Raw genomic sequence first — 16011 nt, forward strand, 5'->3', positions numbered from 1 at the left:
CCCGTGGAGCTGACAATCTATGTTTTTGGTGCCTGAGGCACAGGGAGATAAAGTAACTTGCCCAACTTGTTCGTTTGAAACTGCAGCCTGGAAGAGATGCACGGAGACAATGCGTCTCCGTGTACGGTTCTTACAGACGATCTTGCAGTTTAAATATTCATTTTAACAATAGTGTACAGGAGCAGGGGGTCTCCCGACCTGAACTGCATTGATTTCAGCCACGGGGACCCCATGCCTCCCGAGATACAGGCCCCGTTATGGATCTATGGGGGTTCCCGGGGGGTCCCCGCCGGCCTCCGTTATCAATCCTGTGCAGTAAAACTAAATGAAACTGCTTTTATGCATCTTGCAATACCTTTAGCTGGTGCCAAAATACTGCAAGTTTTTATAGTACTATATGCTTCTCACAGCTTAGTAAATAGCAGTTTCTGGCAAAAAATGCGATTTTGTTTTTTTTGCCAGTGTTATAGTACTATAAAAAGCCTTTTTAGTGCGATATTGCCCTGTTATCGGAGCTTTGTGAATAGCAACACAGGCAATATCGCACTGTAAGGGCATTTATCATACTATAAGCCACTTATCAAAGCTTAGTAAATTAGCCCCTATGACTGAGATCAGATGCATTATAAGGAACCCCAATCCTCTCCAATAGCATGTCTGAGATCACATGCATTGTAAGGAACCCCAACCCTCTCTAATAGCGAGTCTGAGATCAGATGCATTGTAAGGAACCCCAACCCTCTCTAATAGTGCGTCCGAGATCAGATGCATAAGGAACCCCAACCCTCTCTAATTGCATGTCTGAGATCAGATGCATTGTAAGGAACCCCAACCCTGTCTAATAGTGCGTCCGAGATCAGATGCATTATAAAGAACCCCAACCCTTTCTAATAGCGCGTCTGAGATCAGATGCATTGCAAGGAACCCCAACCCTCTCTAATAGCATGTCTGAGATCACATGTATTGTAAGGAACCCCAACCCTCTCTAATAGTGTGTCTGAGATCAGATGCATTGCAAGGAACCCTAACCCTCTCTAATAGCGCGCTTGAGATCAGATGCACTGTAAGGAACCCCAACCCTCTCTAATAGCGCGCCTGAGATCAGATGCATTGTAAGGAACCCCAACCCTCTCTAACAGTGCGTCCGAGATCAGATGCATAAGGAACCCCAACCCTCTCTAATAGCACGTCTGAGATCAGATGCATTGCAAGGAACCCCAACCCTCTCTAATAGCGCGCCTGAGATCAGATGCATTGTAAGGAACTCCAACCCTCTCCAATAGCGCGTCTGAGATCAGATGCATTGCAAGGAACCCCAACCCTCTCTAATAGCGTGTCTGTGATCGGATGCATTGTAAGGAACCCCAACCCTCTCTAATAGCGCGTCTGTGATCGGATGCATTGTAAGGAACACCAACCCTCTCTAATAGCGCATCTGAGATCAGATGCATTGCAAGGAACCCCAACCCTCTCTAATAGCGTGTCTGTGATCGGATGCATTGTAAGGAACCCCAACCCTCTCTAATAGCGCGTCTGTGATCGGATGCATTGTAAGGAACCCCAACCCTCTCTAAAAGCGCATCTGAGATCAGATGCATTGTAAGGAACTCCAACCCTCTCCAATAGCGCGTCTGAGATCAGATGCATTGCAAGGAACCCCAACCCTCTCTAATAGCGTGTCTGTGATCGGATGCATTGTAAGGAACCCCAACCCTCTCTAATAGCGCGTCTGTGATCGGATGCATTGTAAGGAACACCAACCCTCTCTAATAGCGCGTCTGTGATCGGATGCATTGTAAATTCTTCTGTATTTGGTAGTTTTCAAATGAATTGATGGACAGATGTAAAATATATAAATCTGTTGTCTGATAGAGGTCACCTAACTCCTGTACTTCTGACTTATAGATATTTGCTGTTCATGATAATTGAAGTAAATATAAGTTACATTTCGCTGCAATTAAATCAACATACAAATAAATCTGTATATTTTTTTATTTTGGAGTGATGTGTTCAATTAAGCACAATGAGAAAACGGATATCAACAAAAAATAGAAAACGGATTACAGAGGACGAAACAGAGGCTGACGTACTGGGAATAAAGGGAACACACAAAGAAAGATGGAGGCAAGATTACGGGGACCGTAAAAGAACGGGTGGGGGAGGAAGATGAACAGGAAAGAGTTAAACACATTTAAATGGATCAACAGCTCAAGCCTCCCCAGCCCCAGCCTCTTTTTTTGCTGGGCAATGTGGCGCATGGCTCTTTCCCAGGGTGGCTGGGGGTCGGAAGAGGCTCGCCAGTCTCATTGAGTTCTGTTAAATACCCGCGGTGCCATGCGTGTTGCAGATGGTAGAGATATGTACAGTATATATCAGTCTCCTTTCTCATTAGAGAACCAATATACTGTATTGGCCTGAATATAGTGCTGGTTTTTTCCCCCTAAAAATGTCCTTCTGAAGACTGTATTATATGCGCAGCCTAACTAACACCTTTTATTTTTCATGGAGAACACCGGAAAAACTTTAGGGTCGTAATATGTGCGAGCCCGGACTATATTCGGGGCAATACTGTACTTTGGGCATAGAATGGTGTAACGTAAAGACATTTTAACATAGCTTAATGACATCCCCATTGCACTTGAATACACCTCCGTCTCACCCCTGAATTGTTGAATATAAACAAAAGTGCTCTCAATCAGTATTCTGACACCTTTTGCTTTTCAGCAAACTAGAAAGAGTTTTTCGTCACCTGCGGAAATCAACAGAACATACCCCGATACTTCAAGTACCAAACGTATAAACGCTTATCCTATGGCTTAGAAACCACTATCAGTGTATTTTGCTTTTATTTCTATATGTACTGGTTATTAAACAGCAATGCATTGCTGTGGAGAGGTTAGTGATGTGATGACGATGTAATGTAAACTAGCAGTTTTATTAGCTAAACAGGTAACCTTTTCAATAGAAGAAAATGTAGTCCATGCAGCAGCCAGAACACTAAACATTGTAAGTAACTATCTACAGCAGGGGCGGGCAACTCCCGTCCTCCAGCGCTACCAACAGGTCAGGTTTTTAGGATACGCCTGCTTTAGCACAGGTGGCTCAGTCATAATATCAGTCTCAGTGGCTCAGCCATTCCTCATGACTGAGCCACACCTGTGCGGAAGCAGGGATATCCTGAAAACCTGTCCTGTTGGTGGCCCTTGAGGCCACCCCGGATCTACATAGTCAGAAGTTGTAATTGTTTTAATCTCTGGGCGCTTGTTAGATATGAAACTATTCAAACAAAGAACAGGTGAGTGTGAACGCGATGGGTCCTTAACCTCGTCTCATCTTTAGGGTTTTAAACAAAGCATCAAAGTGAACATTGGTAACAGGAATTCTTGTCTGTGTCTCTAGCTCCCCCTTCCAGCATTACTCTGCGAAGCTGCCAGCGTTGGGACCAAAAGAGGTACTGTACATCAGGAGAGGGGATGCTTCATATTTCAAAGGCAGGGAACTTGGCTTTTGAGGGCTCTAGTAAATCAGCGAGGAAGTAGATTGTCCCCGCCATACCTGTGGGGAGGGAAGAAAGGAGAAGCGCTGAGGGCATTCCCATATAACCCGTTGGGTGCTCCGAGACGCGACGATTGCCATGGGGTCTGGCTCTCCAGGGGTCCTCAAGGACTAATACAGGAGGTAAGCGTAATTCACTTGGCCTCCCTATAGAGCAGTGCAAACCTCTTTGTTTGCGCCCCCTGCCTGCTCTCGCCACCTTACCGTTCCTCCGGCATCGGCAGCATCATTTGACTCCGCGTTGTCATGGCGACGCCGGAGAGAAGGTAAGACACAGAGGCCTTGCGCGCCTCCCATGCATGTTATTTAAATGTTGTGGGGAAGCGCGCCGCACCCCACCCAGAAAATGTCAGGGGGGCACGCCCCCCACTTTGCACACCCCAGCTATAGAGCACGCCCTGCTTAGGTGCTTTACGTTGATGATGTTTATATGACAAAGCCGCTACTCCGCAGTTGACATTAGTTTCATATATTGAGCTCCGCGGAGCCCGACCCTCTCAGCAGCACAGGACAGGTGTGCACTTTCTGCCCAGCAATATGTTGCATGCCTCTAGCACAGAAGGGGTTAACATAACCATTCTCTTCCTAATTTTATTACATTCAATGAAGCCCTTTTTGTATGTGTAACAGCTCACATTAAAATGCACATGAAAGAACAAGAATATACAGTACCAATAATGTGAATAAGCTCTCACGAGCAGGGCTTTCATTACCTTTGTATCGGATTGTGCATGTCCCACCTCATTTGTATGGAACCGTTTATGTAATATATATCTCTCTGTACCCCCATTGTACCGCGCTGGGGAACATGGTGGCGCTTCACCAATAAACGCCAATAATAACGCAGTCCCGGTGCGGTTACATCCAGTTCGGTGCTTGGGTCACCTAAGCAAGTGGTCAGTACACTTACGTTGTTGAAACAGCTCTGGCCTACAACACACCGAAATATAAAACAGAAAATAGTGCAACACTGTATATCAAAGTGAAACAGTATGGGTTAATCCCCCCGAGGAAGATGAACAGTCGAAACGCGTAGGGCGGAGTCGTGCAGTACAGAGACTTTGGGGGACATTCATTCACTGCTGGTGGACTTCTTTACTCAGCCCAGTGACTGCCTATCGGTCGTGCAGCAGGATCTGAAGCTGTTTTGGGGTTGTCCTCTGCCTGGCTCCTGGTGACCCAGGGTGGTCTGAATGCCTACCACAAAGACACTTATGTAAGTGCATTACTTTGTGTTTTATATGAATGAAAGCATTGTTACACTACATTTGCTTTCTCCTCTTGTATGTGGGGTTCCCCTCCCTCTATTCTCCTATGGATCATCTGAGATATCATCTGTGACGGTGTGACGCACTCACCTGGACTGATTCAAGTCGGTCACTCTATATACTGTAACCAAACTGCCTGTTTATCACGTGGAACACGCGAGTCTAACATTCAAAGATTAACCCATACTGTGTCCTTTTTGATATACAGTGTTGCACTATTTTGTATTTTAGATTTCCTTTTATGTCCTGGATGAAATTTGCGCCCTTGTTGTTTTCACCACTTGCTATCTGGACTGGGATTGAGTCCTGCTCTGGGAGCTGCACTTTCTGTAAAGGACAGTATATGTTTTATTTGTCACCTTGAGTAGCGTTACTAGCGCTTACACTTCTTTTTCTTCACTACAACACAGCAAACCTGCAGATTTAATTTCCAGCCCCAAAGCGGATTGATGGGAAAGGACTGGGCTGCACGCAGGTTATTACATGGACACGGAAAACCGCTTTGTTGCAGCTCACACCTTCTTTATGAAGCTACATGTACTGACAAGGCCAGATCTCAGCAGCGGTGTGCACGAGGCTTGCAGGGAGCAGCCGCCCCAGATATACGGTTTCTAGCTCCAGGTGAGACGATAAACTTAGTAAGAATGGGAAGCCACGTTCGCAGGTTTCAAATCCGAAATTCAGGAGTTTAGGTGTTCGGTTCCTATCAAAAACTTTGGAATTCATTGTTTAATCCAAATATAAAATACAGTACTTGCCAAACCCCAAAAGGCTCTCACCCTTACTGTCTTCAATTTCTTCTTTTCATTTTTTTTTTAAATTACTAAAAAAAAATTGCCAAAAGTTAAGTTTAAAATATTTTTTTTTCCTTTCACAATTTTTGTTAAAGGAAAAATGAATGCAATTTTTATAATGATTTTTCGTTTTTAGGTTTGAAGCAGTGGGGTTTCCTGAGCTGGACCTCTTTAATTTCAGCTCCGGGGACCCCCTGCTTCCCGAGATAGACTTCCAAAGGGGGTTCCGGTATCTCAGCAAAGTTTAAAGTTCCCGCGTCATACAGGCGAATAGGAAGCCGCACCGGGTGATGTCACAGCTTCCCATTGGGCCGCAGGAGCTTAGAAACTCCATCATTATGTGAGCCCTGCTAGCGGAGCGGCTGCCGGCACCTCCTACAGAGAGGTAAGTATCTCCAGAAGCAGGGGGTCCCCAGAGCTGAAATGAATGGGGTTCAGCTCCGGAGACCCCCTGCTTCTATCCTATGTAAAAAAAACAACATTTGTTTTAGAACCGAAACGCTTGTTAAAGTGCCGACCCTTAGTACCGACACAAGGGAGCGGGATAGTTACGATGATAGATGTGAGACTTTCTTGTTGTTTGGATTGTTAAACTCTTCACAATTTTCAATTGCCAAAAGTCTGTCTTGCGCTTCTGTGTGAACAGCAAGGTCACCGTAGGCGTCTCAGTCAATGGAGCTGTGTGTGAGGGAGCTTTGCGTGGCCACAGTGTTGACCGGTGCAGGGGGAAATTGGTTCTTACCTCAGCTGCATCTCCGGGCTGGGGCCGGCTCACCTCGTGTTCTCCTGCGTGCTGCCATCTAGAATTGCCAGGAAAGAAGAGAAACTTCGGCGCAACTGCGCATGACTGAATCAATGAGACTCCCGGATGATCTTCAACCAACTTTATTGACACCACACACAAGGGCTACACCGCGATCTCCCCCTTGTGTGTGGTGTCAATAAAGTTGGTTGAAGATCATCCGGGAGTCTCATTGATTCAGTCATGCGCAGTTGCGCCGAAGTTTCTCTTCTATCTTCACAATTTTCACCTGCAATTGATTTGCTCTGGCTTTAGCAGAACGTTGCCATAAACACAACAATTTCTCCCCGGTGTCGGCTAAATGAAGCTAAAATGCGTTTTTCTTTGGCCACCTTACCGAGTGTCATTCTGCGAAATTTTCGGAAAGGCACCAATTGTGCTGGCAAATTTCTAATGAGTAATAAGTTGGCAATGATCTGGCCAATATTTGCAACAAAACTACATTTGTAAAAGGACCAATACGGCTAGAAGAATTTTGAACCAACGTATTTTGAAAAATAAAGTGATTATTTCCCAGCGTTTTCCACTCCAGTGGCCAGTGGTAATGAAAAAGTACCTCCTCGCCCCTCGTGCATGTAGCATGGACTGCACTCTACAGCCGAGATCTCTTAGGAGGAAGAGGACTGTGATTCCAATGCGTTTACCTTCAAAGAGTGAGAAGGGAGTGTCGGGCGTCCTGCAGCCGTGCTCACCGTAATCCATGCACCACTCTGCAAACTAATGAGAAGAACAGAGGGTCAGCGGGTCGCCCAGAGTGGGGGTGCCATTGCATAACTAAAATGCGAGTGGTGCACACCAAGTCTGGTTTATCATTGCCAGCGAGACTCAATGACTGTGTCACCATCTCATTCTCCTGTGGATAGATTTGGTGAGTTACATATCCCTGCTGACTATACCACTATGTCCTCTTCTGCGGTAGACTTGATACGCAGCATCTCTCCTCAAACCTGCATCACAAGATCACTTTGCCATACGAGGGACAGAGTGAATGAGCCATGGCTTCCCCTCATCTCTTGGGGTTCTATCCACCGGACAATAGAAACACACCTTACACGCTCTGTACAAATACTTCATATCTTGGGTGAAGTTGTACAGTGCCAAGAAGCTGTAGGCATTTCCTGCTGACCCGTGGCACAGCCCATAGCCTTTCTTCAGTAACCCGCGTTGCCAGGAGACCTCGGCGCACTGCACGGCATCTGTCAGGTACTGCTGCTCCCCAAAAACCTAACAGGGACGGAGAAGGATAGTACAGGATAACACCAAGAGAGCTATCTTGTACTTAACTTTGCACTTGTGTGGTGTCGGTATTTAAAGCTGCAGACCCAGCAATATCCTACATGTGTTTTTTTAATAAATCAGTTCTGTAGTGAACAACTCTGAATGACATTTTTATATATTATAATGTAACAAGCATTTTTTTTGTTTCTTTAGCAACCATTTACAAAGCCACACCCCCTCATCTTCTGAAACAGGCTCTGGCACACCCCTTTTTGAGCCCTTCCCTCTCTCTAGCAGTGCACCAATTGTATCTAGTGACTGCCTGGTCACATGATCTTCCCCTCAGCATTTTGCATCTTTGGTCCTCTTCTGCTGCACTGACAGCCATTTAGTGTCCGTCCCTTTAAGAAATTAGATTCTGCAAATCTTTTTATTCATTTTCTTCTTCCTGGACTATCATTTTATTTTTGCACACGGCACAGGACTTGGGCAGATGACTTAATTTAGTTTCTTGTATAAGACAAGCCACTCTATTAACATACATATTCTTTGCACACGGTACTATTTGAAATTAGGAGTTGAAAACTCTATCAGACACTAGTATGAGTCACAGAGGTATCACTCTATCCAATCACAAGTTACCAAATGTTTGCCACGCCCCTGTATCCGGCAGGATATATCGGTTTGCAATTTATTTGTTAACGCATGTGAGCATATCCCTGGATATGGCCCCTATCTGCTAATCAGTAAACCAGCTGAAGAATTACTCCATTGTTTGTGTTTCAACTTATTACTAAACATATTCCTTTACACCCCCAAGCCAAATCTTCGCCGATCGATCACAGCAGAACGGACCGAGCAGCAACTTAACTAATTAAATTGCACATATTAAAGTGGGGGGGGGGGTGGGTTTGGGGACAAAACAAAAACGGCAGCTTGGATTCCTGCTTTATTGCACAGAGCTTCCAGCTGCTGTTCCACTTACCTAGTCCAAAAATAAACTCTTCTTACCAACTGGCTTTGTTTACATTTCACTGCTCATTCTCCTTGTCATGTAAATTATAATGGATTACTACAGTATTTTTAGATGGAATATTTTTTAGCAGATGATAATTGAGCCTTTTTCTTATTACTGCTGTGTGACATTTCTGGGATGTGATCGCCTCAGTTATATGAACATTACCCCAGAAATTAGCACACGTTGGCGGTCACATTCCATACTGCTGGTTGCTGTGCTGGACTGAAAGGAAGAGTGACTTATCAGAGTACCTTGTAGGCCTGGATGAGCATATAGATCACACCAGAAGCTCCGTGGCACCAGTGCACCAGCACGTCCCTGCGGTCACCGATGCAGGGAGGGAAGTTGCCAGATGGGAACTTCAGGTGGCTAACGTATTCCACGCTGGGTCTGACGAGACTCTGAAGCTTCTCACGGCTGACGTTACACTCAGGCTGAGGATAGCGGGAGAAAGGAGGAGAAGCTTTTCATTTCAAGTTATCCATACTGTCCTAAGTTTGTTCCACTTTGTATCGCTGCAGTTGCAGCAGCATATTACTGTATGTAGACTACCCTGTGTCAGTATTTTATGCTGCCGTGGGACAGGATGAGCCAAAGGTCTTCTGTGCGTCACTTTGTCATCCTGCTGCAAGAGGACCACACTAAAGAAGTCACCACATCTCCTCTGTGTCACTATATAATCTTATGAATAACAAGTCTGTCTGTGGTGAGAGGAACAAACCATGTCAAACTATAACTGAAGTGACTTAATGGGTTGCAAGTTCCTATGTCACTCAGGATAGAAGGTACAAACTCATTGGGCTGTAGGTACCTTTCACGCTTCTCGCCCCACCCTCTACAGGTCAGCTCTCCCACCTGCATTAAGAAGTAGTATATGCCTGCCAGTCCATGGGCTGGGCCCACATAATACTCCCGGTACCACTCATACATCAGAGGGCTCTGAGATGTCAGGTTTCTGCGTCCTGCCAGCCGCTCCCCAGAGTCCAGCACCGTGTTACAGACCTAACAGAAGAACAAAACTCTCAGCGCCCCACTCCATCCATATCCCAACGCTCCCAAATTCCAGTAACTAAAATCAGCTGTCCAAGTCCGATGGACCTTTTTTAAGCCTGAACTGGACCTTTCGCCTGAAAGCTACAGTATCAGTGTTAGATGTGCTATGTCAGTGATGCTTGTCAAACATTTACACATCCCGTTGGTGCCGGTCATTTGGAATTGAACTTATGCAAGAGAAACTATTAAGCTTCGCAGTCACAGGCACACCCAATACAGAACATGCCTCTGCAAAGAGACTTCGACTGGAAAGCTGCTTTCATACACTTAAAGTGTAGTTTACGCTAAACACATCCTAACTTATAAAATATTTTATATAAATGGTATAGAAGACATTAACCAGTTGAGTACTTTAACTTTATTGAAAATCCCCCGTGCTACTTAACCTAACCAACGCAAAGCTGACTCTCAAATCCCTTATACACAAATAAGACAGTGATGACGGGTGTCTGTGATAGCCTTGAGGTGTCCCACCTGTTGGATGTAGCTGGAAGGGATTTTCTCCTCCCCAAACTGCCTGTTGACAAAGAGCAGGGCATACAGGTACCCCATGCGTCCATAGAGCAGCTCATCGGGAAGTTGAGAGTCCAGCTTTAACACCGACGGGTGCATCTGGAGCAGGCTGCAGAAAGCAAACCAAAGAGGGCCTGAGATTGACCAATGACCTACTCTGGATGCAGCATTTCCTGCCGGAACCTCTTAAAGTTGTAAGTTCAGACACCGAATAACTAAAACAATATGCCAAAATGGGAAGTATCCAATTCTGCAACTGTCCTTTACTTTTCCCCTCGTCAGATCTAAATAACCTTCCCGCAGCTACAAATCTGCCTCAAATGTGAGAATAAAGATAGTTGTTATGGCAGCCACATGCAGAAATATATATATATATATATATATATATATATATATATATTTTTTTTTTTCAATATTCCCATGATCCAAAGCAATTTTTTCTTTGTTCTGCTCCATAAAAACACAGGGGCATATTCTATAGCCGGCGAGATCGCCGATTCGCGCGGTCTGACCGCATGGAAAGGCACACTGAGCTTACAGAATCATGCCGTTAGTAGATTTCAAGAGCTAGCGAGGAAATGTGACAGCCTTAAAATATGGGTGTTCTGGACCGGTCTGCGACTTACAGTAGCACTAGATCCTATGCTCTGTTACCTCCTGACGCAATCCTCCGCTTCCTTTGAGCATCCCAGCTTCTGGTATACAGCAGCCCCCACAGCGAAAGGTCCAGCGTCCCCACACAGGAAGGTAAAATCGCGTTTGGTTAAACAGCGCAGGCTCCTGCTGACGTAGTCCTGCGCTTTCTGCAGGAGAGATGGATCTCCGTACACATCGGAGAGGTGCAGATACAGCAGGGCGATACCTGGAAGAGGTTTCAGCACAGATGAAGCACGTGGAGCATAATTCTGTAGTAAGGTCACCGCACTGGAAACCCACGGTCAATTTCTGGTGTAATCTTGGGCCAGTTACTTTTACCCAGATTCACTAAACGAGGCTAAGCTGTAAAGGTACCTTATGGCTTATTGACATGAATGGATCGTGCTTTAATAGCACCTCTTAATAAAAATTGTTATTATATTTAAGATTCAACTTTGGTAATATTAGTAATATCTACGCATTTCAAAATTAAATCGAAAGGTAATTTGTGATTGCTTTTGTTGGGGGTCAATCAGTTCCTAAGTGGGGTTTTACCTGCCCAGCCAGTGTAAGCAGTGCAGTCTCCTGGGTCTGCAGATTTGAGTCCATTCTCCATGAGCTGTAGAAGTTCTTTGATCTTATTGTTCAGGCAGTGGATGAAGTCAGAAGTCAGCTATAAATATGATACATACAGTGGCTTTATAGAGAAACATACAGTCCATCACACACCTTCTTAGAAAAATAGCATCAGGGGCCAGTGGTGGAGCTACCATATGAGCAGCCGAACAAGGGTCCACCACCTCTAGGAGTCCATTGTCCACATGCTGAAACGCTGTTCCGGCACCAATATTAGCAGCCGGAACAGCGTTTCAGGATTTTAAAGGCCCCCTCTCCAGCCCGGGGCCCTACCTGTGGAGCGGTAGCAGTAGTGGCAGGAGCCCACCCAGATGGTCCAAACATGGTATTTAGCTCCAACTTCTGCAATCACCTCCTGGGTGTGCTCCCTCCGTCACCACACAGGCATGGTGGGTAAAAGTGGGGCCTTTAAAAGAAAAAGATGCAAACTTGCACCAGGGCCCATCAGTGACTAGGTCCACCCCTGTCAGGGGCACATACACGCACCTCATTTCATTCGTCAGAAATAATCAGGGACACCCCCTAAAGAGGCAGCAGAGAAATATCTCTCTCACACCCCCTTAGCAAATACATCAAGGACACATACCTCTCACCACTCTCATACAGAGAGCCACAACACAGCTGCAGGGCACAATAATCATACAACCGGGATATTTAAAGGTGTCCTCTCTCTGGTTAGGTCTCACCTGTCCTTTGGAGTTGAAGGATGTTGAAACAAGCTGGTTGTAATCTGTATAGGGGCTTGAAAAACATCTCTGCTCCATGGTATAGCACAGCCCTGAGAGAAAGAAAAAGTTGTCATTAGAAGGTTTAACGCTCAATCACATTTTGGGGATGATGGGTCAAGGGAATTTTGGAGCAAAATTGACTCGAAACGCATTTTCATCTTGGCTTTCAGTGTCAGTATATCAAGGTGCTCTTCCCTGTGAACATCAGCTTGTGATTAAGGGTATGCCAGTAGGAGGGATGGGTTACAAGATGTAAATATTATACCGAGATGTATCAAATTCAGCATCACTGTGCTTCAGATTTAATAATTAGTGTAACAAAAAAAAAATGTCAGGTTTAAAATTGCGTCAACTTACCTGGCTGTGTGTCATTTCAGAAATTATTTTACATTTTAAAGAGCTGGAAGCAGAAATAGAGCAAAGCGTCATAACAATTTAATAAAAATGTTTTGCATTGGATACATAACCTACTAAGAATCCTAGACAAGATTACACGTTACTCCCTTCACCATTCTCCATGATACAGAGACAGACCTGGTTTAACATCTCCCATCCAAATATTCTATCCCAACTTCATTAGAGAACAGCAGCTGCATAATCAGGACCGTCTGAGCCTATCCCTCGTAATATTTTCCAGGCAAACAATAAGGAGTACCTGGGCATGTCCTGACCCCTTTATTACAGAGCTTTCCAGCAGCAAACAGATTAACACTGCACATGTACTGACAAGGCCAGTGTTCGGCATAGTTACCCGCCCATAACTGGCAACTTATCTGCATGTCAGGCATCTCTTGTACTTTCAGGCTGCTCTTTTGACACCCCAGTTATCCACTAAACAAAGCAAAAGGCTGCGCTTATAGTGCCGGCGACGCGACGCCAAGCTACGGTCGCTGGAAAAATCAAATTGAGATGACTTCCAGCGATCGCGACCAAGTCGTCGCTCCGTCGCACTTGCTATAAGCGCACGCGACGGCGGCAATGCATTTGTTTTGACGCGACGCAACGTCGCTGTCACTATAAGCGCAGCCAAAGAGTGGCAGGGGATGCACGGGCCTGGAATATAACAGGGGAGAACTAGTTTGTTATGAGAAGCAACACGGGGAGAGATAGGCTGGTGGCAGCAAATGAACGTTTGCCGCTTGGTAGTGCACGGGGTTTCAGTGAATTTGATGTGGGCGACACTGAATACAGTATAATTGAGGTGAAATGTAGCTGATGTACAGCACACTGCTGCAATCCCCCCCATTTCCCCTGCACTCCTCAAACACCTTCCCCCTGCTAGAAGGTTTTTATTTAACACAGCTGTAGACAAAGGTGATGCAGCTCAGCACCCCATGACCTGCAGCTCAGCACCCCATGACCTGCAGCTCAGCACCCCATGACCTGCAGCTCAGCACCCCATGACCTGCAGCTCAGCACCCCATGACCTGCAGCTCAGCACCCCATGACCTGCAGCTCAGCACCCCCATGACCTGCAGCTCAGCAACCCATGACCTGCAGCTCAGCACCCCCATGACCTGCAGCTCAGCACCCCATGACCTGCAGCTCAGCACCCCATGACCTGCAGCTCAGCACCCCATGACCTGCAGCTCAGCACCCCATGACCTGCAGCTCAGCACCCCATGACCTGCAGCTCAGCACCCCATGACCTGCAGCTCAGCACCCCATGACCTGCAGCTCAGCACCCCCATGACCTGCAGCTCAGCAACCCATGACCTGCAGCTCAGCACCCCCATGACCTGCAGCTCAGCAACCCATGACCTGCAGCTTAGCACCCCATGACCTGCAGCTCAGCACCCCATGACCTGCAGCTCAGCACCCCCATGACCTGCAGCTCAGCACCCCATGACCTGCAGCTCAGCACCCCCATGACCTGCAGCTCAGCACCCCCATGACCTGCAGCTCAGCACCCCCATGACCTGCAGCTCAGCACCCCCATGACCTGCAGCTCAGCACCCCCATGACCTGCAGCTCAGCACCCCCATGACCTGCAGCTCAGCACCCCATGACCTGCAGCTCAGCACCCCCATGACCTGCAGCTCAGCACCCCCATGACCTGCAGCTCAGCAACCCATGACCTGCAGCTCAGCACCCCATGACCTGCAGCTCAGCACCCCCATGACCTGCAGCTCAGCACCCCCATGACCTGCAGCTCAGCACCCCCATGACCTGCAGACAATGCTTAGAAACCCACACCTGGCATAGCAGGCATTGCACACACGCTGCTTCTCCTGCAGCTCTGCAGCACACACATGGGCCTAGCTGTTAGGATCCCCGAGCCCGGCAGCCGCAACAAAGGGGAGCAGTTTAAAGCAGCAGCGAGATGTGCTGCAGAAATACAAATTACAAATGACAACTCACAGTGGCAATAAAGGGACCCTCTGGGAGAAGGGAAGCAGGAAAAGATGCAGGATCCGTGTGCCTGAGCTTCCTCTGTGACAGATGCCCCTCCTGCTGCATGAGGTCACATCTAGACACGCCTGTCCACACACAAGCATACACGCCTCTTTCACACCAAGCCAGGGCACAGGCAGCAATACTGGGGGTTAAGCATCAAAGGCTGCTGGCTACAAAAGGGGCAACACTGGAGCGAAATAACAGCACCTGATTTATTCAGTATTAAGTAAATGGATCTATAAGAAGTCATTGCATTTGTTTTTCTTCAATATAATTGGTGCCGCTTTGTATCCAGTTTTGCCATGATTTGCAGCCAGCAGCAATACTACATCCCCCCACCCCCTTTTTTTTATTTTCTTTATTATTTTTATATGTAAAGCATGTGGCAATCGTTTGGTGCAGTCTTTTTCAACCAGGATTCCTAGGTACCCTTGGGTTCCCCGAGCATCCCCTAAAGTGTTCCCTGTAATTTTCAGGTAATTTTAAAATTGTATCAAATACAGAAGAACTTACAATGTATCTGATCTCAGACGCGCTATTAGAGAGGGTTGGGGTTCTTACAATGCGTCTGATCTCAGACGCGCTATTAGAGAGGGTTGGGGTTCCTTACAATGCGTCTGATCTCAGACGCGCTATTAGAGAGGGTTGGGGTTCCTTACAATGCGTCTGATCTCAGACGCGCTATTAGAGAGGGTTGGGGTTCCTTACAATGCATCTGATCTCAGACGCGCTATTAGAGAGGGTTGGGGTTCCTTACAATGCATCTGATCTCAGACGCGCTATTAGAGAGGGTTGGGGTTCCTTACAATGCATCTGATCTCAGACGCGCTATTAGAGAGGGTTGGGGTTCCTTACAATGCATCTGATCTCAGGCGCGCTATTAGAGGGTTGGGGTTCCTTACAATGCATCTGATCTCAGGCGCGCTATTAGAGAGGGTTGGGGTTCCTTACAATGCATCTGATCTCAGGCGCGCTATTAGAGAGGGTTGGGGTTCCTTACAATGCATCTGATCTCAGGCGCGCTATAAGAGAGGGTTGGGGTTCCTTACAATGCATCTGATCTCAGGCGCGCTATTAGAGAGGGTTGGGGTTCCTTACAATGCATCTGATCTCAGGCGCGCTATTAGAGAGGGTTGGGGTTCCTTACAATGCATCTGATCTCAGGCGCGCTATTAGAGAGGGTTGGGGTTCCTTACAATGCATCTGATCTCAGACGCGCTATTAGAGAGGGTTGGGGTTCCTTACAATGCATCTGATCTCAGACGCGCTATTAGAGAGGGTTGGGGTTCCTTACAATGCATCTGATCTCAGGCGCGCTATTAGAGAGGGTTGGGGTTCCTTACAATGCATCTGATCTCAGGCGCGCTATTAGAGAGGGTTGGGGTTCCTTACA

The 16011-nt window shown here is 46.6% G+C and overlaps 1 protein-coding gene across 1 annotated transcript; it reads right to left on the reverse strand.

Annotated features, from left to right (window-relative positions):
- Positions 1–1974: 1974 nt before the first annotated feature.
- LANCL1 (LanC like glutathione S-transferase 1) lies at positions 1975–14695 on the reverse strand. Its single transcript, XM_075607199.1, has 10 exons — positions 14583–14695; positions 12180–12271; positions 11413–11530; positions 10876–11083; positions 10183–10330; positions 9511–9657; positions 8907–9089; positions 7467–7643; positions 7064–7136; positions 1975–3555 (listed from the first exon to the last, which is right to left on the reverse strand). The coding sequence occupies exons 2-10, from the start codon at positions 12255–12257 to the stop codon at positions 3479–3481; spliced, it is 1209 nt and encodes a 402-aa protein (XP_075463314.1). The 5' UTR covers positions 12258–12271; positions 14583–14695; the 3' UTR covers positions 1975–3478.
- Between the last annotated feature and the right edge of the window lie 1316 nt (positions 14696–16011).

Source organism: Ascaphus truei, chromosome 7 (assembly GCF_040206685.1).
Source record: "Ascaphus truei isolate aAscTru1 chromosome 7, aAscTru1.hap1, whole genome shotgun sequence".
In the NCBI taxonomy this organism is placed as follows: domain Eukaryota; kingdom Metazoa; phylum Chordata; class Amphibia; order Anura; family Ascaphidae; genus Ascaphus; species Ascaphus truei.

Excerpts from the sequence above, each read along its gene's own strand:
- LANCL1 (XM_075607199.1), bottom strand. The coding sequence starts at position 12,257 with ATGGAGCAGAGATGTTTTTCAAGCCCCTATACAGATTACAACCAGCTT. Across the intron at positions 10,331-10,875 it reads GCGGAGGATTGCGTCAGGAG|CCTGCTCCAGATGCACCCGT; the intron begins GTAACAGAGCAT and ends TGCTTTCTGCAG. Across the intron at positions 3,556-7,063 it reads TCCCTTCTCACTCTTTGAAG|GTATGGCGGGGACAATCTAC; the intron begins GTAAACGCATTG and ends CCCTCCCCACAG.